At 51.9% G+C, this 23978-nt stretch overlaps 8 protein-coding genes across 8 annotated transcripts; 4 read left to right on the top strand and 4 right to left on the bottom strand.

The window, feature by feature from the left end:
- Window positions 1-260: 260 nt before the first annotated feature.
- V1518DRAFT_418715 (uncharacterized protein) lies at window positions 261-3067 on the bottom strand. Its single transcript, XM_066904602.1, has 4 exons — window positions 2786-3067; window positions 2596-2708; window positions 2451-2525; window positions 261-2388 (listed from the first exon to the last, which is right to left on the bottom strand). Exons 1-4 carry the CDS (start codon window positions 2931-2933, stop codon window positions 502-504), a joined length of 2223 nt encoding a protein of 740 aa, XP_066758736.1. The 5' UTR covers window positions 2934-3067; the 3' UTR covers window positions 261-501.
- Window positions 3068-4908, bottom strand: V1518DRAFT_395167 (WD40-repeat-containing domain protein). Its single transcript, XM_066901804.1, has 4 exons — window positions 4670-4908; window positions 4439-4604; window positions 4077-4386; window positions 3068-4023 (listed from the first exon to the last, which is right to left on the bottom strand). The coding sequence occupies exons 1-4, from the start codon at window positions 4708-4710 to the stop codon at window positions 3194-3196; spliced, it is 1347 nt and encodes a 448-aa protein (XP_066758735.1). The 5' UTR covers window positions 4711-4908; the 3' UTR covers window positions 3068-3193.
- Window positions 4909-5130: 222 nt separating this feature from the next.
- On the top strand, window positions 5131-8189 carry V1518DRAFT_418712 (armadillo-type protein). The gene is made up of 3 exons (XM_066904601.1): window positions 5131-5263; window positions 5323-6435; window positions 6491-8189. Exons 1-3 carry the CDS (start codon window positions 5204-5206, stop codon window positions 7913-7915), a joined length of 2598 nt encoding a protein of 865 aa, XP_066758734.1. The 5' UTR covers window positions 5131-5203; the 3' UTR covers window positions 7916-8189.
- On the bottom strand, window positions 7657-8609 carry V1518DRAFT_418711 (tRNA-splicing endonuclease subunit Sen15). Its single transcript, XM_066904600.1, has one exon. The coding sequence runs from the start codon at window positions 8559-8561 to the stop codon at window positions 8127-8129; it is 435 nt and encodes a 144-aa protein (XP_066758733.1). The 5' UTR covers window positions 8562-8609; the 3' UTR covers window positions 7657-8126.
- A 2492-nt stretch (window positions 8610-11101) lies between these two features.
- On the top strand, window positions 11102-12420 carry V1518DRAFT_418706 (uncharacterized protein). The gene has a single exon (XM_066904599.1). The coding sequence runs from the start codon at window positions 11191-11193 to the stop codon at window positions 12253-12255; it is 1065 nt and encodes a 354-aa protein (XP_066758732.1). The 5' UTR covers window positions 11102-11190; the 3' UTR covers window positions 12256-12420.
- Window positions 12421-12489: 69 nt separating this feature from the next.
- On the top strand, window positions 12490-13547 carry V1518DRAFT_418704 (uncharacterized protein). The gene is made up of 2 exons (XM_066904598.1): window positions 12490-13095; window positions 13153-13547. The coding sequence occupies exons 1-2, from the start codon at window positions 12638-12640 to the stop codon at window positions 13364-13366; spliced, it is 672 nt and encodes a 223-aa protein (XP_066758731.1). The 5' UTR covers window positions 12490-12637; the 3' UTR covers window positions 13367-13547.
- V1518DRAFT_418701 (cytochrome P450) lies at window positions 13548-15756 on the top strand. The gene is made up of 4 exons (XM_066904597.1): window positions 13548-14211; window positions 14273-14918; window positions 14974-15183; window positions 15245-15756. The coding sequence occupies exons 1-4, from the start codon at window positions 13870-13872 to the stop codon at window positions 15616-15618; spliced, it is 1572 nt and encodes a 523-aa protein (XP_066758730.1). The 5' UTR covers window positions 13548-13869; the 3' UTR covers window positions 15619-15756.
- A 250-nt stretch (window positions 15757-16006) lies between these two features.
- On the bottom strand, window positions 16007-17699 carry V1518DRAFT_375325 (Dfp1/Him1, central region-domain-containing protein; the record flags this gene model as incomplete). The annotated part of the gene is made up of 2 exons (XM_066901498.1): window positions 16007-17263; window positions 17316-17699. 2 exons carry the CDS (start codon window positions 17697-17699, stop codon window positions 16007-16009), a joined length of 1641 nt encoding a protein of 546 aa, XP_066758729.1.
- Between the last annotated feature and the right edge of the window lie 6279 nt (window positions 17700-23978).

The raw sequence follows: 23978 nt of genomic DNA, 5'->3' as shown, positions 1-23978 counted from the left end.
TCCCTGAGTTCAGTGTTGCCGTGTAATCTGTACTGTAGGGACTGTCGCATTTGTCGCTGGTCCTTACAAGAGTCATAAATTTGTGCGCAATGCCGAAAAAGTACTTCCACTGCGTGGTCGTCACTGACCGACATTGACGTTTGGCCGCACATGTTGCTGCTGAGTTTCTCAAAACTGCACGTCATACAGTTACGTCGACAGGAACACCATCCCGGTTCACCGTGCCCTTCTCTGCGATCGCTCCAAAGATTAAAGGCAAATTAAACTGTCTAAACACAATATATTTTACGCATCTTAACACATTGCAGTGTAAAACACGAGTAGATTAAGATGAAGCTAGTCTTCGTACAAAGAGAAACTTTTACTTAATATCGGGAGCTGCCCAGGACAAATCTTTTGATATGATGCACAGCTTCATATGCAGTTTATATATGATAATGTTCCCATACAGGTGCGCGCAATATAAATCTTCCGTCGTGACACAACCTTCATCTCTCTACTCTAACTTAGGGTAACATAATTCGCGGGAAACAGTTTGCGCTCGCCATTGTAGACTCCGCTCCACCAGTCCTCGTCGGGGAACTGGATATCCTCAATCATCGCGCCTTCGGGAAAGCTCAGCTCGTTGTCTTCCTGCGCTTCGTACTCGTACATCGCGACGGCGCTGGGTCCGCCATCGAGACCGAGCTCGGGCGCGTGCAGTTTCGGCTCGACGACGTGCTGTTCAGGAGATAGCACGGGTGAGGGCTCTGCGTGTGCGGGCGCGGACGACGGGGTAACTTCATGAGCGGGAGCAGCCCCATTTGATTCGATAAGCTCGACGTAGTTCGCGGGAAACAAGCCGTGCTCGCCTGCGCTGTTGACACCAGACCACCAGCCGTCGTCGACTTCCTCGATATTTGTAATAATCTCGCCCTCCGCAAGGTCGATCTCGTTGTCTTCCTCCTTCTGATAGTCGTACTGGACGACAGCGGTGATACTGTGGTTCTCCGCAGGCGTGGCGACTGGTTTGGCGGCTCGGACAGACCCGAGTACTTCCTCCACTTCTGATACAGAGTCGGGCTTGAATTCCTCGATGGGAGTCTCAGACTCATGCTCTGGCTCCAGCTCATCCTCAGGCTCCTCAACAACTGGCTCTTCAACCTCAGGCTCCGGAGACGGCGACCGTGGTGGGGGCGGCACTGCGGCTGTAGCAGTAACAGGACGGAAAATGGTCGAGGTTGACGAGGTGCTGATGGGCTTCGCCAGACGAATCGGAGAGGACGACCGCGCAGCAAACGACGGGTGACGCCCCTTGTCTTCCTGAGCCTCTGCCTCTTCCGTGGAAATAGAGGCACGAGCAAGACGCTCGCGCATTGCAGCGACACCGCCTTCGTGTGGCTGAGCTTCCTCCTCGGTCTCCTCGGCCTCAGGTTCTCTATAAGAAGAGGAGAAGACGGGCTTGGGTGCTTGAGCAGAGGATACCGGCTCCGGAGCAGGAGTTGAAGCCGGGACAGATCCACCGGCTGTCTTGGCCCTGCGCTCCGCCCAGAGCTGTGCAGGTGTCTTGCCGCCCTCGTTGCCAAAGTTCTTGCTGAAACCGCCAGCAGCCTTGCCGGCGGAATCATACTCGTTCTTGGGCAGCACGGCTGAGGTACCGAATGACCGCGAAGCGGATCCGAATCTGCTCGTGACGGACTTGTCGACCTTGGGCTTAGGCATCTCGAATAGTCTCTCTGAGGCACTCTCTAAAGCCACAAAGGCCTTCGTTCGTTCTGCAGTACTAATCGGCCTGGACGATTCTTCAGGCTCCTCCGCTGGTGGCTCAACAGACTTCTTCGCAAACGCAGGGGATGCATTGGATGACAACGTAGGCTTCGCAGTCATTGGCGGAGGCTTGGGGGTATCCTCAACCTTCTTCGCATCTTCATTCTGCTTGGCCGCTGCACGGATCGCCGCAATGTCGACCTTGCCAATAGGCTGGTAGGCGCCTTTGATGATATCAGGTCTCTCAGCCTCCAATTCCTTCTTTGAAGCCTGTGCGCGAATAGCAGCGATATCGACCTTTCCAATCGGTTGATACGCGCTCTTGACCGGCTCAACAAACGTGCGTTCTTGCTGCGAGGATTTTCGGATCGCATCGAGATCAACCTTGGTAGGCTTGTACGCGGACGCGACCTTCGTGATCTCGGTTGCCATCTTGGCAGGCGCGTCGCCCCAGTCGCTCTCGTCGGCGTGAGAGGTCGGGTTAAGAGGCGCGTACTTGGGACGCACGGGAGGTGCCTTGGAGAAGCGTGCGGCAAGATCAGATACGGAGTACTTGGATCCAGAGGCGTCCTCAACCTTCCGAAGGATTTCCTCCGGCTCCACGTCGTCTTCGGACCGCGCGGTGATTTGCACGTGGTAGCCCTGTTCGGTAACATGTCAGGCTAATTTCCTAGAGAAAACTCGCAATTGAGTTGGATTCATACGTGCATGACTCTGGCCACGGCACCGAAGTGCATGTTAAAATAGCCCTTAGCGCGTTCAGGCACGCCGGCTCCGCACTGCACGAACAACCGTCGTGATCAGTAACCACACACAAGCCAACACAATGAACAAAATTTAACAGCATACCCATCCGATCAAAACAAATTTGGGCAGTTGCGTGTTGGGATCAGTCACACGGGCAAACGCGTACTGGATCTTACCGTCAAGGAACTCTTCCTTGAGCTCTTCCAGCCCACCGGCTAAACAAACACCATCAATTAGATCGCTATAATCAAACACAGAACGTACTGAGATAGTCAAAGACGAAAACACTCACATCCGGTGGCCTGTAGCGTCAAACTCTGGTTATTGAATCCGGCCCCATAAGCGAACAGCGCCCAGTCCTTGTTGCTGTCGCCGGCAACAATGGAATCGTAAGCTGATTCGATCTCGCGCGCGTGAGTCGAGAGGTCTATCGAAGCCATGTCGCCGCAAGTTCAACACGAGAGAGAATGGAGAAGGATCAAGCCGTAGACGGACGACACTATGATGACGCGGCGAGGTCGGCTGGTCAGCCTTCACGACGTGCCTACTGACAGCGGCACGTGACCAAGAAGCGTACAGCCTGGTGACTCCGGCGCAGCAATCACCGCTCACTGGCCAGGAGTATGCAGCGTGAAGCCACGAAAGTTATCATACACTTTGTCTTTATATACAAGCATTGAAGCACATTTAGTTCAGATCATCATGACATCCATACTTTCACGTCCAAATGCGCAGAAGCTGTCGCAACTACGCATCGTATGCTAGCATTATCGAACGGCGACCGAATGCTTCCATTATTATTTTGTCCGGTCCCGTTCGTCTGCGATAGAGGTTTCCTCACAATGCTCGGTGCCCATTTCAATGTGCTCACAAAATCTTCATGTGCGTTCTCCAATATTCGAACACATCTTCCACGGTCGCTCAGATCCCAACATCTTATCGACCTGTCGTCGCCCGTGGAAAGCAGGAATTTTCCTCCGGGATGGAAAACAATGGCGCGCACCCAATTCTCGTGACCTTCAAACGTGTGGATCAAATTTCCGTTGGAATCCCAAAGCTTTATTAGTCTGTCTCGTCCGCCTGTCGCAAAATATTGGAACTCTGTCGGTGAATGAGCAGCCGGCTTTGCTTGTGCAAGATTGGCAATGTAGGGCGAGCTAGCACCTGGAGCAACTGCACAGCACTCGATAACATGCTCGTGAGCGGCAATCTCTAGTTTGCAATCGCCTGTCGAGGGGTCTGTTACCCGAGCAGTGTGATCTGATCCCGCAGAAATTATCATGCTAGCATCCAGAGCTATATCAACACAACGAATCCAGTCGGCGTGTCCTGTGATCGTTCGGAGACAGTATCCAGTGTCTGTACTCCACACGCGCATCGTTTTGTCTCGAGAGGCTGATATTAATCGACGACCATCTGGGAAAAATCGAACACAGGACACAGTATGGTCGTGACCTTTCAGTGTGTGTGTGTTCTTGTACTCGTCATCCACACTCCATAATTTGATAGTAAGGTCCGCTGAACAGGAGGCTGCATAGCTGTTAGCGACACATCATGAATAGAGCAGGATTAGTCGCACATACCTAGCATGGACTTCTCAGGACTACTACTGAAATCTACACAAAGAACGCTCTTCGTATGTCCCTTCAACGTCTGTTCCAGCTCCCCCAGTTCCCAGTCCCATATTTTAATGGTCATATCTTCTGAGCCAGATGCAAGAACAGTGAAGATAGAGTGGAATGCAATACAAGTGACTGCTTGTCGGTGTCCCAGCAACGTGAACTTTGCTGTCCGAGGAAGCCATGTTGATGTGTCCGTAACTTTTGACTTTGAAGCTGGCATATTATCGAGTTCTGCTTGTAGTGATGAGACTTTGGCTTCTAAATCCATGATCTTCATAGGGTCAGCCAAATTTGGGCGTCGAATTGAGGATATAAATTCTCACCTTCCGCTGGAGTCGCACGACACTGGTCCATTTCTTTTCTAAGAGACCGTCATAACGCTTCAGATCTTGTTCAAATGTGGCATCTTGTCGGTTTAGCTCCTTCGCAAGCGAGTCATGAGCGCTCGTGAGATTCGATGACGCAAGGTATTCGAGAATCGAAGAGTTCCTGGTCCAATATTAGTGCCAGAACACATTCACCGTCACATCCATGCCTTGCAATCAAATACTTACAGCTCCTCTTTCTGCCGGCTAGTCAAATATGACGAAGGCATTTGCGATTACTGTAGACATCAAGGTGCCCACCGTGAGCCAGCTCCGTTGAGTTCGAATAGGTGAGATACACGATGCCCCACCATGCATGGTATTAAAAGAATGGGTATCGTCGTATCAGTTATATGAGTCCCTTTTCGCTAAGTCACGACTACATATCACACAATTCGTTCAGCGCGTCGATTTAGCGGAGATCTGGCCGAATTGTGGTAGACTCGACGACTAAGCGGCCACCGTCACATGTCCGAGGGGCGGGTAACGCTATAAGGTTCGAGACTAATGCGCCGGCGAGAGCTTAAATGACGTCTGCGTGAGAGTTATGGTGTTAGATGCCACAACGCTTGTGACTACTGTACCGGTTCCCGCACGGGCCATCTTCAAATGTAAACAAACACGCGAGAACCCGCTCACTGCCAGAATCACGATTTTCACGTCGACACCGTTTACGCATCCACAGGACAGTGCGTGCATTGAGCTGACACACGGATACGTAACATGGCTGAACAGGAAGAAGACTTCTCGGCGCTGCCACTCGTGGATCGCGCGGTTCATAAGGTGCGACTATATTCCGGTGGCTGATAACGAGCTGATATACTGACGCGTACATACTGCAGATGTGGAAGGTCCGCCTCGCTGCATATGAGGAAATGACCAGGACATTTACGGTATCCGCGAGTGAGAATGATCCATGTTTTCGACCATTCTTGAACGACCCCGCGCTCTACAAGAAGGTTGTCACAGATTCAAATGTCGCGGCCCAGGAAGCTGGTATCACGTCTCTTGTCGCGTTTCTTCAATATGGAGGTGTAAATGCGTGCCAAAGGATCCGTGGAACAGTAGTCGCGCCTCTAGCGGAGAAGGGATTGGTTTCAATGCGTGCAGGCACGAAACAGAAGACCATCGAAGCACTCCTCTTCTTTATCGAGTTAGACTTGCCGGATCCAGTTGTCGAGGAGCTGATTCCGATATTGAGTCATAAGCTACCGAAGCTAGTTTCCGGCACCACGATGGCTCTGCGGGAAATTGTCCACGCATTTGGAACAAAAACCGTGAGCCCAAAGCCGATCTTGAAGGCACTTCCGAAACTGTTCGCGCATACGGACAAGAACGTCAGAGCTGAGGCCACACAGCTCAGCGTGGAGTTATACAAATGGATGGGCGACGCGTTAAAATCTATTTTGTTGCCGGATCTGAAGCCCGTTCAGCAGAAGGAGCTCGAAGAGGGGTTCGAGGCTGTCAAAGGCGTCACTGTTCAGCAAGAGAGATATCTAATATCGCAGCAAGCGGCTGCTGCAGCTGCGTCTGGTTCTTTATCATCTTGCGGTCCGGCTGTTATTGAAGAGGAGATCGATCCCTACGATCTTGTCGACACTGTGGATATCTCCGGCAAAATACCGACTGACTTCTTCGAGCTCATGGGCTCTACGAAGTGGAAGGAGCGTAAAGACGCTGTTGATGAGCTATTCAAAGTGGTTTCTGCTCCAAAGATTGCGGATTCGAACTTCAACGATCTTATGCGTGTGCTGGCAAAATGCATTATGAAAGACGCAAATGTCGCGGTTGTGTCGGTTGCTGCGAATTGTGTGGAGGCTATGGCGAAGGGAATGCGGACATCGTTCGTGTCGTACGTCCCAATTATTCTGACGTCATTGCTTGACCGACTGAAGGAGAAGAAGCAAACGGTATTGACTGCTTTGAATGGAGCGCTGGACGGGGTGTTTGAATCGGTAAGCCACTGTTCTGTGCTTGTTGCCCTTCATGTGTGACTAACGGTCTGCATAGACTACATTTGGCGGAATTCTCGAAGATATTCTCGAATTTTTGAAGCACAAGAATCCTCAAGTCAAACAAGAAACAGCAAACTTCGTTGCTCGGTGCCTAAGGACAGTCAAGTTCATCCCTAAGCCTGCGGAAATCAAGCAAATCGCAGAATCCCATATCGCGCTTCTTGCAGATACCGCCCAGCCAGTCCGTGCTGCAGCTGCGGAAGTTTTGGGAACTCTGATGAAGATGATTGGAGAACGTGCTATGAACCCGTATATCGATCTGTTAGATGATATCCGGAAGAACATGATCAAGGAGTACTACGAGAATGCGACAGTTCGTGCAAAGCAGCCTGAGAAGGCCGCTGCTCTGCCACCACAAGCTGCTCTGGCTGCAAAGGCTGCGCCAAGATCGTCCACTACTGGTGCAACTATTCGGCCCAGACCTACTGGCTCTGCGGTGAAGCGGCCATCTGGGACTCCCCCGACAAGTAGCAGCCGGTCTTCTGCATCAGATTCGGCAGCAATTTCGTCAACGTCGTCCGCAGTCCATAGTCGGCTGGCACCTACTGGCGTACGGCCACGGGTAAACGCTCTTGCGTCAGGCAGTCTGCGTCAAAGGGCAGAAGATGCAGCACATTCCCCAAGAGCTTCTGCAACGCCTCCTCGGGCTATACCCTCTGGACGAGGACTAACTGGAGTGTCGCTATCTAGCGGTGTGTCATCGTCATCTGTGCATAGCTCTCTATCTGCAGCGGACAGAGCGGAGTTGGCTGAACTACGGCGAGCCAAGGAGGAGTGGGTTACAACTACGAGCGCATTGAAGCGGCAGGTTGAGACGCTGCAAGCTGAGAACAGCAAAATTACACAGACGATTACAGAGCTGCAGCTGAACAACAAGCAATTAATAGAAGATCATACCCGGGATGTGCTGGCGATCAAGGCGAAGGAGACACAGCTCGCGCGTGCGCGAACCGAGATAGATAACAGCAGAGCGCAGGCAGTCAAGTTACAGAAGGAGATCGAGATTGCAAAGTCGGAACGCGTGTTGACGGGCGTGCAACAGACGCGGTTCACCGACGAAGCAAACGGACACGACTTGAAGGATTACAGCACGAACATCCTGGCCACTCCGGCACGCAAGCCGTCGGCATATACGGTTGAAGAGGAGAAGGAGAATACTTTCGGGCAGTCTAATGGTCTTTCACGACGCGAGAGCATGTACTCCACTCACTCTACACATCACGGCTATTCCGCATCTACTATGGCGGCGGAGCCGGCGGGTAGCCCGACGTCGTTGAGCAAGCACGCCGACATCGACTCTGGTCTGGCGACAAGCAACGCCGGATCCGCTGAAAGCTGGCGGCGCGCCGCCGAGGTGACGAGCCAGTTGAAGGCAAGAATCGAAGCGATGAAGGCGCGGCAAAGCCAGATTCGGCGGTAGATGGGAAAGCACAGGGTCTGTTTGTGTTTGCTGGATTGTCGGTGTGGTTGTATAGTACATGATGTGTGTGTCCTGATCCCGAACGGCCGAGAATATATGGCACGAAGTCTAATATAATTGACGAGATTCCCTCAACTTTTCAAGACCGATTAACGCCGAATGTATGCAAACTTTCTTATCTGGTCCCGGCAGACATGGTGATGATGGAACACTAATTCCGTCGTGGTTTGATTAAGCTGTTGTGAACGAAGTAATACACCACGGTAGAATCCTCCGTATATAGTCCCATAAGAATCCTCTTCACCGGTGATTGTTGGTACGCCTCGAGGCTCTCAAATACGGCCACCCACTTGCGTAGACTCCACGTGGACTCCGTCCGCACCGGCAGCACCCATTCCATAGGCTGTACCCCGTCCTCTTCTGTACTATCGGTCGCGTATAGTTTATCCGGAGGCTGACCCTGCACAAACACGATATTACCGTCATCGAGAAATTGGAACGCATCGCTGTTCAGCACGTACACCCGATGCAGCGAGAGGTTCGTCCATAGGTGGTGCAGATCAAGGTTGAGCTTAACGCGGTGGCCGAGGTCTGAGTTCGTGAGACTATTGTGCACGTCTGCAGCGTTCAGAGCGCGGTCGGGCATCGCACGCGGCCGCTATTACTGCTTGGATTCAGTGAATGTGCTACTGCGCTGGTGGTGGTGGTGGTGGTGGTGGTGGTGGTGGCTGACGGTGGCTTACGGTGGCTTGGTCTTGAAAGTGAGCAGTTTCGCGATATGCTACGCCAGGCGGTGATCTTCGTGACCCCGCCCGCGCATCACGACAACGCGACTTCGAGAGCCGTCGCTGTGAAGTCTGTCGCGTCTCTTCTGGTGCTTGTAGCGATGGGTACTATAGCAGCAGCAGGGTTTTGTTTTCTAGAGAATGTGGTCGGGCGCTATAGGACATGCGCTCAAGGGAGGGCTGGCGGGGGGCTGGCTATGTGCCTACATGTAAAGAAAGTAGCTTCAAGACTGTCAGCCCGTACAACTCCAGCTCCATATCGCCCCCCAGAGACTTATACGCGAAAGCAGTTTCCTTGTGCGCGTTGTTTAATTTCATATCTTTAGCATTATCTAAATAACACAAAATCGCGCGCCAAATCCCGCTATGCCGTCCACCAAGACGAAGGCTAGTGAAGTAGTTGAGGAAATTGGGCATCTGGAGGACATGATTCAGAAACTGCAGGAGAGACTGCACAGTCAATATACTGAGTTTGCAGCCGAGCGACGAAAATACGAGCGGACGGTTAACGACCTCCGGACGTGCCTCGGGAACACCACCGAGGGTTCGGCAGAGCGGTCGCGTCTGGCGGAGCGTACGCGGCGGTCGGATAGGCTCAAGGCACACAAGGAACTCGTTGCAGCACGTCGCCGTTGGCACTACAGAGAGGAGAAGCTGCTAGAGCTCATACATCAAAAGGAGAGCATTTGTGATCAGCTCGAGATGGTGAAAGAGGAAAACAAGAGGCTCACAAATCGAGCAGACAGCTTTATGAAGACAATCATCCTACGCCAAGATGACCAAAACCGTGTGGAGATCGAGCGTGATGAGGCGCTAGAGAAGATCAAAGTTCTTGAGCGCAAGTTGAAATCGTATAAATAGCGCGGATTTGTTGGCGTCTGAAATGGTGTGAACTTCGCCATGTACTTTTAGTCAAAAATATTGAGAGGTACTAGAGTGCTGTTCACTATTTTGGCTATATAGGGGGTTGGATGATCAAGGAGACTGAGTATTTGACGGAATATATAGATAATCGCATATCTTCTTTGAGTTCGGCTATACAATAACCAAGAAAGCCGGATATTCGCGGAGAGAGTCGAAGCAGTGGATTGAAGAGCAGTTTCTCTTTAGCCATGAGACACCGCAGTTTGTTACAACAGCTAGGATGCCAGATCCGTTCATTGATCGCTCTAGTAGCACCTGTCAAATGTCAAGAGAAACGGTCTTCATGAGTCTTAAAATACAGATACATGGCAAAATTGGGGTGTCGCAAGTTTCTCAAGAATAATCAGTTTCGACAAGCAGAACATGGAGGGTCGCACTCTCGTAAGGCGGGCGCCATGCTGACTGTAGAAAACACATGCATCAGTTCTAAAAAATAGTCAGTAAAGTAGACAATGCGCTGAGCAATACGCTAAAGGGTATCTGAAATCACATGTAATGCTAAGATCCTAGTGGAAGAGCAGAGTAGGTCCCTACGTTCGTACAATAAACAAACGACGACCAATTAATAGTGACTTCCCTCACTAATGACACAAGCCCGCATCATCTCGGTACGTCTCAGCTCTCGTACCGTGAATTCAAATAGACAGACCAATTCGCTATGCTAATTACCCTGGAAAAGTTGCGTGCAGGGGTATGATATATAATTCCAATGGGTGCACTTCGCCAAAAGGGAAACCTGCCTCGCGTTGACACACTTCCCTACCGCTATTTCGGGATCGCGGACCTTCCGTACATCGTTGGTAGCCATCTCAATGATCAAGCGTATCTGTCGCAGTAGTTAAGGAGGAATAATTGTCGCTACAACAACAGCACGGTCTGGTAAGCAGTAGAGTATCCAGACATCACAGGACGCCGATGTGATTAGTGGCTGGTGACGAAAAGAATAGGAAACAAGGATCGCGGTAGTGAGTTGCAGCGAGTGCCAAAGTGACCTAATGGGCAGGTCAGGCGTATCTCAAAGCGAAAACTTGAAATTGCAAAAAATGAGTTGAGCTCCGTTTGTGCGCGAACGTCAAAAATATTGGATGACGAACATTGTCAAGTCACGCGACGACAACTGGTACCCAGCGTCGTAGAGCACGCAAAGGCAGCAGAGTAACAAGCGCGAAGAAACAAGAAATTGATGAAAGTTATACTAACATGGGAAGAAAACGAAATAAAGCTCTTGAAAGCTACCTCAAGAAAGCTGAAGGAAGAGTTCGATCAGCTCTGCCAACATGAAGCCAACTCCTTTGGAATTTGCTCCGGTTTATGCCTTCGCTGGTACGCTAAAACGAGAGTTTAGGAGTGCTATGAAGTGGGCAGTGATATTGCGTGGGTTATCTCGATCCGATTGGCAATCTAGGAAATATAGGAACCGAATGTGGTGGTTTATCAACAGTAGCAGACCAATTCGAAATCGTGCGTCAATGGCACCGCCTACACAATAAATTCTATCTCCATAAATCTATTCAAGACAAATCCAGTTCTACAATATCCCTGCGCCGCTGATGAAGTAGAGGCAACATGCCAAGCTCAACCACGTCTACCCTCCGCAGTTTCTTCTCCACAAGGGTATGCATCATCAGGATTCTACTACACACAAACACTAATCTAGAATTCATACAACAGAGCAAAAAGAAGAGATCTAAGCAAAAGATCCAATGTCGTATGTCCTTTGACGGTGATGAAGAACGCAATGTGATTGAATTCGACAACGCGAGTGTCTGTGCGAATGTTGGCAGACCATCGATCGAATTTTTCGATGATTCTAGCAGACATCGATATGGACCGACAGAGGAACAGAAGTTGCTCTCGCCGGTATTTTATGAAGATAACGACAAAGAAGAATGGTCGATAATGGGGAGTCTCAGAAGGTCGTTCCGGAAAATGAAGATCAAGAAAGCGGAGCACAAGCAGCGCGCAAAGAAGCGTGACAAGTCGACAGAAAAAAGATATCATCAGCCGCAGGACGAACTAGATGTTGAACTAAACAGTGTACTGGACGATGTCATCGAAAGATATCGAAATTCAAGCATCACACCGAGCTTCACGAAGAAGACCAAGCGCCTTATACGGCGCGCAAAGCGAAAGGAAAGGCAACAACGTACAACTCTGGTGCCTATCGATATCAATTCAGGACTTCCTGATTTATCCCAGATCTCCTCACGACGGCAAACAAGATCTAGCTTGTATACTGAAGAGGAATGGCGTTCACACGAACGCGGATTTCCGTCCACGCGCCCCGTTTCCCTCTACGACAGCTATCCCCCAAAGGACTGGTACGGTGAGATTCCATCATCGGCGTCTTCCTCGCGGCGCAGCCGATCCTCGTCGCATTTGCACACACGATCGAATAGATTCGGACACTGGAAGCGGCAGAGCGCGAGCTTTTATAGCTCTATATCCGCTATTGATCTGCCGACGAGACAGTCATTCCAGTACGTAGACGTCGATCCGTATCAAAGCAGAGCCAAGCAGCTTCTTGATGCGTACAGGAATCCGGCGAAGCAGGAGCGTTTTCCTCGGTATGAGCAACTTCTGGAGCCGCAACGGCTGGAGCGGATCCGAGCTAAGATGCTGGCCAAGTAGTGCAGGTTCGGCACCATGTTAGGAACAACAGAACAGAGACCAGATTGTGAACAGCAAAAAATAGATATCGTTTAATGGAGTTTGAGAATAAAAGACACATGCGCAGTAAAGCACTTTGAGAGTTTAAAAAGCAAGTTGAGAGTTTGGCAGCTATGGACGGAGTGTGACGTCATGCCTGCGCATCCGAACATACCCGCCGGCCGCCAGAGAGTTCTGGTCTCACGTCGAACGAGCGCACGCGGCCTGAATTCAGAGAGTCTGTCGTCGTCTGGTGGGCCAATAAGATTTATTGTATTCCGCACAAAGCCATTCGCCAGTGCGGATAGACAGTGCTGCATTCACCTACACAGATCGCGCACGCTGACGTACAGTCGAGATCAACATGGCAGACCAGGACGATGTGATGAAGTACAACGCGGAGCAGCGAGCGGCGTACGAGAACAAAATGAAGTACTACGGCCTCGCGAAGGGCATGGCCGCTGGCGCAGCATTAGGACTCGGCGTGAATCTACTCGCAAAGCACCGGTTTCCGATTGTGTTCAAGTCGCCCACGTTCCGGGTCGCCGCGTTCATGATCCCGTTCATCGGCCTGTCGCGTGTGGGCTCGGAGCAGGAGTATCACCACGCCATGCTGCGAGAGCGCGGCGTGTACGCAATCGAGCAGAAGGAGCACGGCGTCGACTATTCGAAGCTGTCTGGAATGGACAAAGTCATGGCGTTTGGCAAAGAGCACAAACTACCTCTTATCTTCACAGCCTGGGTAGGATCATTAGGCCTGTCCGGGTACCTGGTATGGCGCGACAAGCTGATGTCGAGCTCGCAGAAGATTGTCCAAGTACGGTACGTTCATTGTCGCGTTCACTTGTCTCGCTTGCTCGACCTAATTAATTTTTTTAGAATGTACGCACAATTTCTCACCCTGCTTCTCGTCGTCGCCACTGCCGTAAGCTCGATTGGTATGCACAGCGAACCAGAATACATCGAAGACCCGGCCGACAAGCATCACCATCTGATCCACAACCCGCTCGCTACACACCCTAATGCCGTTGGCGACCACTGGAGGGTTATTCTAGATGAGGAATCCGAAACAAAGGCGGAAGATAAGAAGTAGTTGGCAATTGTTGAAAAGATTGGGTATATGCATGTAGCAGTATGATGTGAATGGAATTACCAATATCTTGCCCGCGAGACGGTCGCGTTGCGGAGAGTTACGAGTACGAGGCTCAAGGTTTAATATTGTCGTGTGTCAAGGTGCAGCAGGTCTTAAAAACTCCTTCAGGCAACTTCCAGCCCGCCAGCATTTGTACTCCTTCTGCTCAAATTCAAAGATCATTTGCATGAAGTCAAGTGATAGATATCTGATGGAGAAATGGGCTGACAGATTTGCAGAGTAGATAAGGCTGAGAGAGGCGGGGTGTGGGAACAATGCTCCAGGTAGGCAGAGTGGCTCAGGTACGCATTTGTGCTTGCAAAAAACTACCATCACCATTGCTGGTAATTTTACGCCGTACGCCGTCCTCCTCCTCACGGCCTGCTGCTCTTCCTGCTCACCGCCTCGGCTGCACGTCCATCGAGCTGGTCTTTTGATAGCTCGGATTCGCTCTTATCGCGACTATGCTGGGCATATCAAGGCAGCTGGCCGTATCGGCACTGATTGACATTGGCGTGCACTACGTCTTGCGCAAGGTGCCCAGTGTCTCCGGCTTCGTGCTCGCTCTCGTCCCCATTGAGTCTGTCGTTTTTATCGGCAGTTTCCTCGTGCAGGTGTTTTTATATCCCAAGTATTTTAGCCCGTACCGCAAGCTGCCCGCGCCTAAGAACCCGCACTGGCTTGGTGGAAATTACAGGGACTATGTGAACAAGAAGTACGACCAGGCGCTTGACATGGAGCGTGACTATCCTGGTCGGGACTTTGTGCGTTTCCACGGACCCATGGGCATGGATGTGCTGATTGCCGTGAGTTTTGCTGATCTACTTTGCATTGCAGGTACTGGTGCTAACACAATTGCGATGATAGCTGTCCGTCGAGGCGCATATCCAGATCCTGCAAACCAACGTCTACAAGTTCCGTAAACCCGATTCCGTCTCCCGTGGCTTCAAGCAAATCATCGGCAACGGCCTCTTCTTCGCCGAGGGCAACGAGCACCGCGTGCAGCGCCGCTTGCTCACGCCCGCCTTCACACAGAGCCACGTGCGGACGCTAGTGCCCGTGTTCATGGAGAAGATCAAGATGCTCGACGACGTGATCGACAATCTTACCGCCGCCGGCCCCGCAGTGATCCAACAGCGTGCCGTGTTGTCCCGCCTCACGCTTGATGCCATCGGCGAGGCTACATTTGGCGTGAACCTGCACGCGCTCGACGACGAGTATAATCCTCTCGTCGAGGCGTACACGCGGCTCGCGACGCCCCTGGACGATCCGTTGTCTTTCTACCTGAACTCGTTTATTCCCGGCTGGAGCCATATCCCGACGAAGAGCAACAAGCGCATGGCCGGCGCGAAGCAGATCTTCCGCGAATCCTGTACAAAGGTTCTCGCCGAGCGTATCGACGACGTGTATAAGCGGAAAGTCGAGGGAAAGGATAGAGATATGCTGAGCATATTGCTGCACGACAATGACCACCAATGGACCGTCGACGAGGTGGAGAACCAGATGATGACCCGTATGCCTCCATCCGCCCATCACTCTCTCCTCAACACACTGACTTACAAATGTAGTTCTGCTAGCGGGCCACGAAACTACCGCTGGCGCGGTCGCATGGGCGTTGTATAGGATGGCGAAGAACCCTGAGATCCAGGACAGACTGCGCGACGAAATCCTCGAGGCGTTCCCCAACGGCGCCGATGATATCAAGGACGCAGACGCTATCGAGTCGCTCAAGTACCTCAATAACGTCGTGCGTGAGTGCTTGCGTGTCTCGCCTCCTGGTATGTCGCGATCCGCTACTTCCGCCGCTTTGGCAGCACTGTGCTAAATAGCCTCCCATAGTCCCCCTCACCGTCCGTCAGGCCTCTGAAGACGTCGTCATCGGCGATACGCTTATTCTGAAAGACACGAACATCCAGATCTCCATCGAGGCGCTCAACAAATCCACCGCCATCTGGGGCCCGGACGCGCTCGAGTTCAACCCTGGCCGCTGGGACAAAGGTATCCCGGACGTGTACGGCTACTCCACATTCATCCAGGGCGCACGCTCTTGCCTCGGCCGGAAGCTCGCTGAACTCGAGTTCAAGTGCATCCTCGCGGGCATGCTCGCGCGGTATAAGTTTGAACTCACAAGTCCTGACCACAAGCCGGGTATTGACTTCATCATCACAGCTCAGCCAGACGATGGCATGCCATTGTTGGTATCGCGACTCTAAATTTGTCATAGCCATGTAATGAAACAGCAAGAAAGTGAATGAAATACTGATCAATTCGCGCAACCGCGCAATGCAACTATTGATACAAATACAATTAAGACTTATATAGTTTATCCATAAATTCATCGCACAGCAGCTGCATAGCTGTCTGCTGTCTTGTGGTTCATCATAAAAATAACTTCACGCTCTATACCATAAAGCTACTTTTCCCTGCCGAGCGCTCTTGTTTGTAGTAGTATGAACATTAATCATAATTCCCCGTCCCACTTCCGGTCATGCGCAACATGCAAATGGTAATCATCAGCGAAAATGCAAATTAATCAACAGAGCAAATGCCGAGAACAGAGTGGTTCCCTGTTTTGTTTCGTCTTCTTGTCGCCGCTGCTCATCAAGTGCTCGACGGCGATATGAGGTCCACGGCGGCTTCTCGTCGGATAGGTTGAACTAGCAACGCCAGCAGCTCATCCACTTCCAAGAAATTGTCGCCATTCGATGCAAATTTTCTATGTTTACGCGACTTAATGTGGTCGTCGTAATCGTCGTACTTGTCCTTGCAATTCTCGCAATATCCAGGCCGAATGTCTTTCACGGCAACGGCGTCCTTCTTGATTGAAGTTGGTGGCGCCGGCATCGGTTTCGCCTTGCTTTGGAATACTTTCTTCTTCAGACTGGTCACCGCTTTGGATTGCGTTAGCGAGGTTTGGCCAGCGAGACCATTTCCGCCATGCGTTTGCGAGCCGGATTGCATCATAGATCTCACGTTTGAGGTGACGTTCGACATGTTGAGCCCTGATGCTACGACATCATGACCAAGGACAGCCATCATTTTTGCGTGATAGTTCTTCTTGGTAGAAAGCATGCTCCGCTTATCAAGGAGTCCAATCTCGGTCATGCTGTTGGCGCGCGCAGAGGTAGTGCGGACCGGGGTGAGAATGCTCTTTTTGTTTGACTTTGAAGTCGTCGGTGTATCAAGACGGGGGTCCAGAACGTCGTCATCATCGTCGTCGGCGTTGTCGTCAGAATCGTCCTCATCCTCGTAGACAACAACCTTTCTCGCCTTTGTCTTGCCCTTCGACGTGACCTCCTTCTCGTTCTGAGCGGCAGCTCGCTTGAGCGAGTTGTTAGTCGATGGTCGTTGCTTCGCCTCTTCGCCTCCCTTAAGCATGCTCGGATCAATAACAAACGGACACTTGCCAGGTCCAGTAAGTCTGAACTGCGGCCAGCTCCCTTGGGTGGAGTTGGCTGCGCGTGCGTATTCACGGACCATTATTGGCTTATAAACTTGGGACGCGTCCCGGATGTAGATGTACGGTCCCTTGAAATAATGGATGTCCTCGCGACGGGCACGTGGGTCGCTGTCGGCGGGACCGTTGAGCTTCTCTTCGCGAAGCATGCGGGTGAGATTGTTGCTGGCATCGCTGGCGACGACGTGACGTGCCTGTGCGTGAGCTGGCGCCACGACACTTGCGCTTCCATGTGGACTCTCGATGAGGTAGGATAAGAACCGCAAGAGCTTTTCGTAAGTCCAGAGCTTCATGGAGCGCTGCTTGGCCTGATAGATGATATCGGTAGTAGGGTACTGAACGTTGAGCGATCTGTTCGTAATGACATGGGACACGTCGCCGTGAAAGAACGTCTCGATTTCCTGCAAGTAGTTAGTGAATATGTCATACGTGCCAAAACTGAGGGACGCATACCGCTCCATGCTGCATGAGCTGCTTCTTTGCTTTCTCCTTAGTTGGCTCCTCGATGGCATCAAAGTAGAACACGCTGGTAGACAACACTTTTTTCCATTGCTTCTGCCAATTGCGCATTGTTTCTTCCCGATCGATCTGCTCCTGTGTTATGACCGTCGTGGCGTTGGCATTGTCGTGATGGTCTGCCGCGTGGGTGCTGCGCGCGTCATGACGGGTACGCGTCGATGCATGCTCGCGTCCGTGAGATGTAGCTGCCCGGCTATGATGATTTTGCGATGGTGCTTGTCTCGCGCGCTCCGCCAAGGTCGACGGAACAAGCGACGAGACTCCTGCTGGCGCGTCCCCTGAGACGGTACCGACATGTTGCGACGACGGCGACCGCATCGTGAGCGGTGCGGAGACAGAGGACATCGTGCGCAGGCGCGTAGCAGCGGTACGAAGTCTGTCGGCAGTGGATAACGACGTGCGATCAGACGTGTCAACGGCTGCACTGTCCGTGGGCTCCGCCGTGACGGCGCGTGACGTCACGATAGATTTTTCCAGCGCGCTGTTGTCAGTCACCATCTGGCTCTGAAATGAGCATGCCGAGGTGTCTGCCCGTGAGGTGTGGTACTTGCTCGTTCGCGGACCTCCTGTAGATGCAGAGGCGACAGGGCGTGATTCACGCGCGCCTCCGGCGACAGCGGTCTCAAGTAGCGCGGAAGACGACGAGCCTGCTGCAGTAAGCGAAGTCGATACTGATTCGCGCAATGACGCGCTCGCGTGCACGACGGCGCGCGACCGCTTGGCGGAGTGCTCGGCCATGGCCGCCGCGAGTCTGCTGTCTCGCGCAGGTATCCGCGTGCGCGTCGACGAGACTGAGCTCATTGTGGCGGTTGCGGAGTGTCGTCACGCGTTCTGACGACACGGGAGACGGGAACGTTGGCAGTCGGTCGGGCAGCTGAGAGCAAATGATGGTGCGGATGGGGAGGGTGGTGTGAAGAGCGCAAAACTGGGGTGAGTTCGTCTTTGAGACCAAGAAAGTATTGTTTGTTGACTCGCGCCTGGTGCGGTTTCCCTCTCAACGCGCCTGTTTACTGTTACCCGGCGCAGTGCTCCCATCACGCTGTCTGGACCTCGTCCTGTGGTTAGCTCGCGTGTGTGCAATACTGAGGACTTCGTACGGTCTGCACAATTATTTCAGGTGTGTTCTGCTGTTTCTGAGATGAGCTGGCAATCGGATGCCGTAGGCGTTAGGCTGTTAATGTGTGCTTGTGCTCCGCCGGTAGTGCGCCGGGCAGCCACAGTTGCAACCCCCGCCATCCTTCTCGCCTCAGCACTTCAGCATTTCCAGAAGTAAAGCGCAGCGTAGGTCTACAGTGCCGACTGTCAGATGGGATCGCTGGTAAACGTCAAGTCGTGTTCATTTGCCACAACGTACGCGCTCCCAACTTTCCCGCCAGTCTGCTCCCCCTGATCGAGTCGCTCATGCCGAAGCAAGGCGGTCATTCTCGTCACACTCTCTACCACCCCAACGGTGGCAGTGCACGCTGGCCGGAGCCATGAGGCCGATACAGTAGCGATTACGACAGGTCTAACTAGGCGGACTGCGGTCGCAAGTCTCCGGACGTTCTGTTCACATGCGAACGGGTGCGCCACAGTTTGCCCGGGAGGCTGGAGCGTGGATGCACCGCCGCAGCCAGCAGGCGGTGTGGCGCGGGCGCCGGTGCAACCACCGCGCGATGGGAAACGAGAATTAGAGTTCTGGACGGTCCAGCGTGTCCCGCGCGGGCCATGCCCTGAACACCTGCCCACGCCTCCCGCGGCGGAGGGAGGGGAGGCTACAGCAGCAGTAGTGCACCGCCATCGCACACAGCCGCCCGCATACAGACGTACCAGCATGCTGCTATTCGCGGCGCGGACGAATCGTCGCGTAGGCTGGAAGGTTTGGATATAATAGCGAAGCAGATGGCCCGAGCTGGCGGTCCTAGGCTGAAATTAAGCGGGGCCTTTCCACGCTCTATCTCCGTATGTCCTACGCGTGCAGTCCATGTACGCTTGTGACTTTGCGAACCCCGTCGCGATACTGTCTCACCGAATCGGGCATTTGCAAATAGCTGCTGCTGGCTCCGTGCTCAGGCTATGTCGGTGGCTGCGATCCCCCGCGCCGCTATTTCTCTGCCGTCCCCCTCCTCGTCTCCCTTGTCCGCTCCAGCCTTCGACACTGCGCTGAATGACTCCAAAGCACCGCTCTGGCCTTGTTTCACCGTCTTCAAACTTGCCTGCTTGTTATCATAGCCGTGCTCTTCTCTCCCGGCTGTCTACGTAATACCGCCATGCCACGCACATCCAGAACAAGAGCACCGAATTTCAAAGGCGGACGACGCTTGCAGAACAAGCGTCGCAATGGCGGCACCCTGCTGCCAGAGGAGGAAGAGATTGCAGACCAGTACCTCAAGAAAGAAGCCGCCCGGTTGAGGAGCCACCGCAAGAAGAATAAGAGCTCTCGTCGCAAGAAGCGCAACACTGGCAGCAGCAGCGGAAACTCCTCTGTCGAAGTCATCATGCGAAACAATGATATCGTTCTGGCCAGTCCAGGCATGTTAATGTGCACTTTCACACTCTAACCGGTACCAGCTAATTATCGCCTAGTCAATCATTACAGCGTCTTGAGTGACACGACGACGACTAGTCCGTTTAGTGATGACATGCCTATATCGAACGATGGCGTCTTTCCTTTCAGCTCTTTTGCTGGTGTGAACCAACTTTTCGTCATCTTCGACGGGCTGTACGATAATCAGTGCGATGATTTGTTTGACGATGCCTATAGTCCCATGCACGATGTCGGCATGTCCCCTTGATACGACGAAGGGTGAAGTCATGGGCAGCAGCAGCGTCAAGACATAATGCAAGGTATGCCAAAGGCTTACACAGGAAGTAAACGAACAATTAATATCATACACATGTAAACACTGCCTGTTTCCGCCTGACATCTTCTTACTTGGCTTCCCTTGTTCTCAGTCGCTGTGGTCGTACCATGCGGCTATTCACCGCTCTAGATTTCGCCCTCCACTGCCACCACGCCCGCCACCGCCACGCCCACCATCGCCACGCCTCCCACCGTGCCTTCCAAAATTCATTCACGCCTGTCACCTGTCTTCTGTATAAGCCGTATTTTCTGCCGCAGATGATGAATTTTGCTGTCCTCGAATCATGACTATGGTCGGATATGCAAGCCCTATATCTTGTGTTCCGCAACTTAGAAAGGGAGCCTGCCGCGAAGTGACAGTGCACTGCCTCGTTTGAGTCGCGACAATACCGCGCGACAACCCACATCCGAGCTGGCTTTTCGTTAGCTGGCGTGCTCTATGCATGCATGCACGCATGCCAACTGCCTGCACAAAGTTCTTGGCACCCACGCTAGTCTGCACCGCCGCCGCTGCACCGCCGTCTTGTAACCGCCACTGTGGCAATACTAGGCAGTTAGCCGTAACCCGGCCCTCGCGACTTGGCCTTCGTTCGGCCGTCTCGCGGCGCGTTCGCCATATTACGCTGGCGTTAAGTTCCCCTCCGTCCCTATGATATTCTAAGGACGTATTTTTTTTGGTTTACGCGATTCTTATGTCTACCGTACGCAGCCTCGAGTTCTCTATGACTTATAAGTTGTGTGTTGGTGTTGAGAGTCTCAGGTCGTGGATCCCTGCGAATCTGCCTTCCCCGCTGACGCGATCACATCCATCTCACTGATTCTATCTCACCTCCGAAATTTTTATTTTGACACAAGTTGGAAAGCTGTTGTACTCAATGACATATCATGAGTATTACTCTCTTGATTTGCCACGAAATTGGAATTTACCGATGCGTTGCGGGACCTATCGGTGAGCCCCACCTCGCAATGTTGTCGATCTTCCAGAACCCAGCAGATCGCTCTGCCGAGACGACGATAGTTCCATAGGAATTGCTGTTACATTGTCTGTAAATAATCTTGTGGATGTATGAAAATTCTAGAAGGCTACGATTTGCGACTACGAGACGAATGCAGGGCTCGTCGCACGAGTCTGAGGCGCTACTGGAGACGTCCAGTTTCGCTACATGTTTGTTACTCCTGGATTTCGCAGATGCAGTTGACTCGGCTCATTAATCATCTGTCGACTTTTGGTAATTCCTCAATTTTCAAGCTCGCCGAAGTTGCCGCGTAGCGGGCAGCATCTAGCATTGCCTTGCTCTGGTGGTGCGTTCGTTATTGAGAAGGCAGCCTGCGCAACTGAGCAAGCATAGTACCCGTTGAGTCTCGATATGCTTTGCCTTTACTTCGTTCATATGTGATGCGCGCAGTTATTTTAATTATCGAGAATAACTAAATTATACGAGGCCGGCTAGCGTTTTCTCACTTTACTCTGGGCGAGCTTGCATCTTGAACGTTTCGCGAGCAGAGGTATTCATGCACCGGGAATAGAGAGCATGGAACTGTACACGGCACAGAGGCGTCAGGTGCGTTGCATTTGCCGGCTATCTAGGGCTATGAGGCGCACAATGGCGATGGAGAGATGAGCATAGCGCGGCAGGTGCTGTCTGCATGCAACGCAAGGCAACGGCATGACACTTACTATCGAGTTCATCGGCTTGAGCATCCACGTATCTAATGCTGTTACGCTTCGAATTTTCTGATTTTGGAAATCACCGAGTTCGGGTTTCGTTTTTATGCCAGCGACTGTATACTACCTACTCAACTCATGACTTGCAGTTTTCTGAACAGAAGTACGACGCGGTACCGCATCGTCACAATCGCTTCACTTGTTTCCGATCTAAACCCGTTTGCGGCGCACACTCAATCGTCAACCCTCTCTAGAATGTCACTTCTGAGAAAAACGAGTTGTATTACAAGCACGCGATTTGCAAGATTCCGGTGCTTGTCAAAATTGCGCTGAACCTCAGAAGAATTGGGCATGACGGGCACAGTGCGTAGCACGCCGCAACTTTAAAATGCCACACTCAATCCGTGCGCATACCCCTTAATTCATCTTGGCTTTCAAAATCGAAATGCTTTCACATGGTGATAATTTTCGTAATTTGAATAAAAACGTACGTTTTGGAATGTGTAAAAATTGTATGGACGTCCGAGAACGGCGTGTATCGCAGATTGTGTATGTTATACCGCCGCTGGCGGTGCCATATTATTAACGAACCGCCGCACCTCATACGCGATGAAATGCAACCCCCTAATTTCTCAAAAATTTTCTTCAGTGGACGGTCGCCGCCGTGCACGGCGCTCAGGGCTAGCTAGGCGCAGGGCACGTCGTCACACATACAATTTCTCCCTCCGGGCGTACGTCCATTTTGGATTGGTGTTTCCGCTATCGAGCTATTGAGTACACGTAGTCTGAATGGGTTTAGGAGGTGTTGCAACAGTGTAGGTGGCTTGTATCGACGTACGAGATTTGAAACGCGCGGACGCGCTTTCGCCATGTCGCGAAATTGCAGAGGACACCCGCACACCCGAGATATGCGCCAGCGTCAACAACGAGTGAATCTGGAGAGATGACAATTTTGCAGAGGACTTTGTATGCTAGTGATTGGATTCAAGACATTGCTCACACCAGGGCGACGAGACGGCGGGCGAGATGGGGAGAATGCGTCAATGGAAGTACGATTTCAACAACCAAACATTAAACTTATAACCATGGATTTCGGGATACGTGAGATGAGCTCGATGCCACGGTCCTGAATGGACCAGGAAGTATTAGACGCGGACACTGCGACGATGGACGTCGCGACTGAACCTTTATCGACTGCAGCGCACGTTTGTATCATGGTTTTCACGACGTGCGAAAGCTGACGTGGCGGAAATTTTAAGTTATTTACTGACGTATTATCAGAGAGTACACAATGATATATTTGGCTTGCATGGACCTCGCAATTTCGCAAGGATTGGTTAAATTGTGTATTGCGCACATCGATTTGTCCAAATGAGCAAGTCCATCAGTATCTCGCTCATTCGGCATGCCAGAGTGATGAAACGACGCCAACTTTGTGCTTGCTTGCTCTATAAGTGTTTACGCGTTTGATTTGGAGAGGGCGCGATGGCGTGCTTGACTTGCGCAGTTCTTGAACGTCGCAGGTTTGGCTGTGCGCACGATGAGAGATTTAGCATGCTTTGTCTACTAGTCGACAATTAAGAGATCCGATTGCAATTGAGCGTACCTTACCGTATTGCTATTGCGACTGCGGCGTGCACTCTTGAAATTATACGTCGAAATCTCGAAACTGGCGGCCCAAGGGACCGAGATACACGCGCAGAGCGATCGAATGAGCTGGTCAGCTGCTACCAATCTGACCGTGATGGCGTCAAATGACCTCTACTTTGTTGCTGCCCTTATGTCATATAGCTTTGAAATAAGCAAGGCCCTTTCCTATCAAATCCCCTCGTTGAGATGTAGTGCACAATTGCCACGAGTACGTCAACATTCCAAATTACGATACTTCTCGCATCTGCTCTTGAATTGAGCTTGTAGAGCTGTATATTTGCGAACCAGTGAGTATCGCTAGTGTGCGTTACAACAATCACATTTGCTGCACCACCCATCCGGCTGATTTTCACCCAGCAGCTCACTTCCACGCACAATTCACCTACCTAGTACTGTTCATACGAGCGAATACGACATGTCGAAACAATCCATACGCTTC

Source organism: Limtongia smithiae (assembly GCF_038497785.1).
Source record: "Limtongia smithiae strain NRRL Y-17922 unplaced genomic scaffold V1518scaffold_8, whole genome shotgun sequence".
NCBI classification, from domain to species: domain Eukaryota; kingdom Fungi; phylum Ascomycota; class Lipomycetes; order Lipomycetales; family Lipomycetaceae; genus Limtongia; species Limtongia smithiae.
The sequence above is the reverse complement of the archived record's forward strand: the minus strand, read 5'-3'. Positions and strand labels throughout refer to the sequence as shown.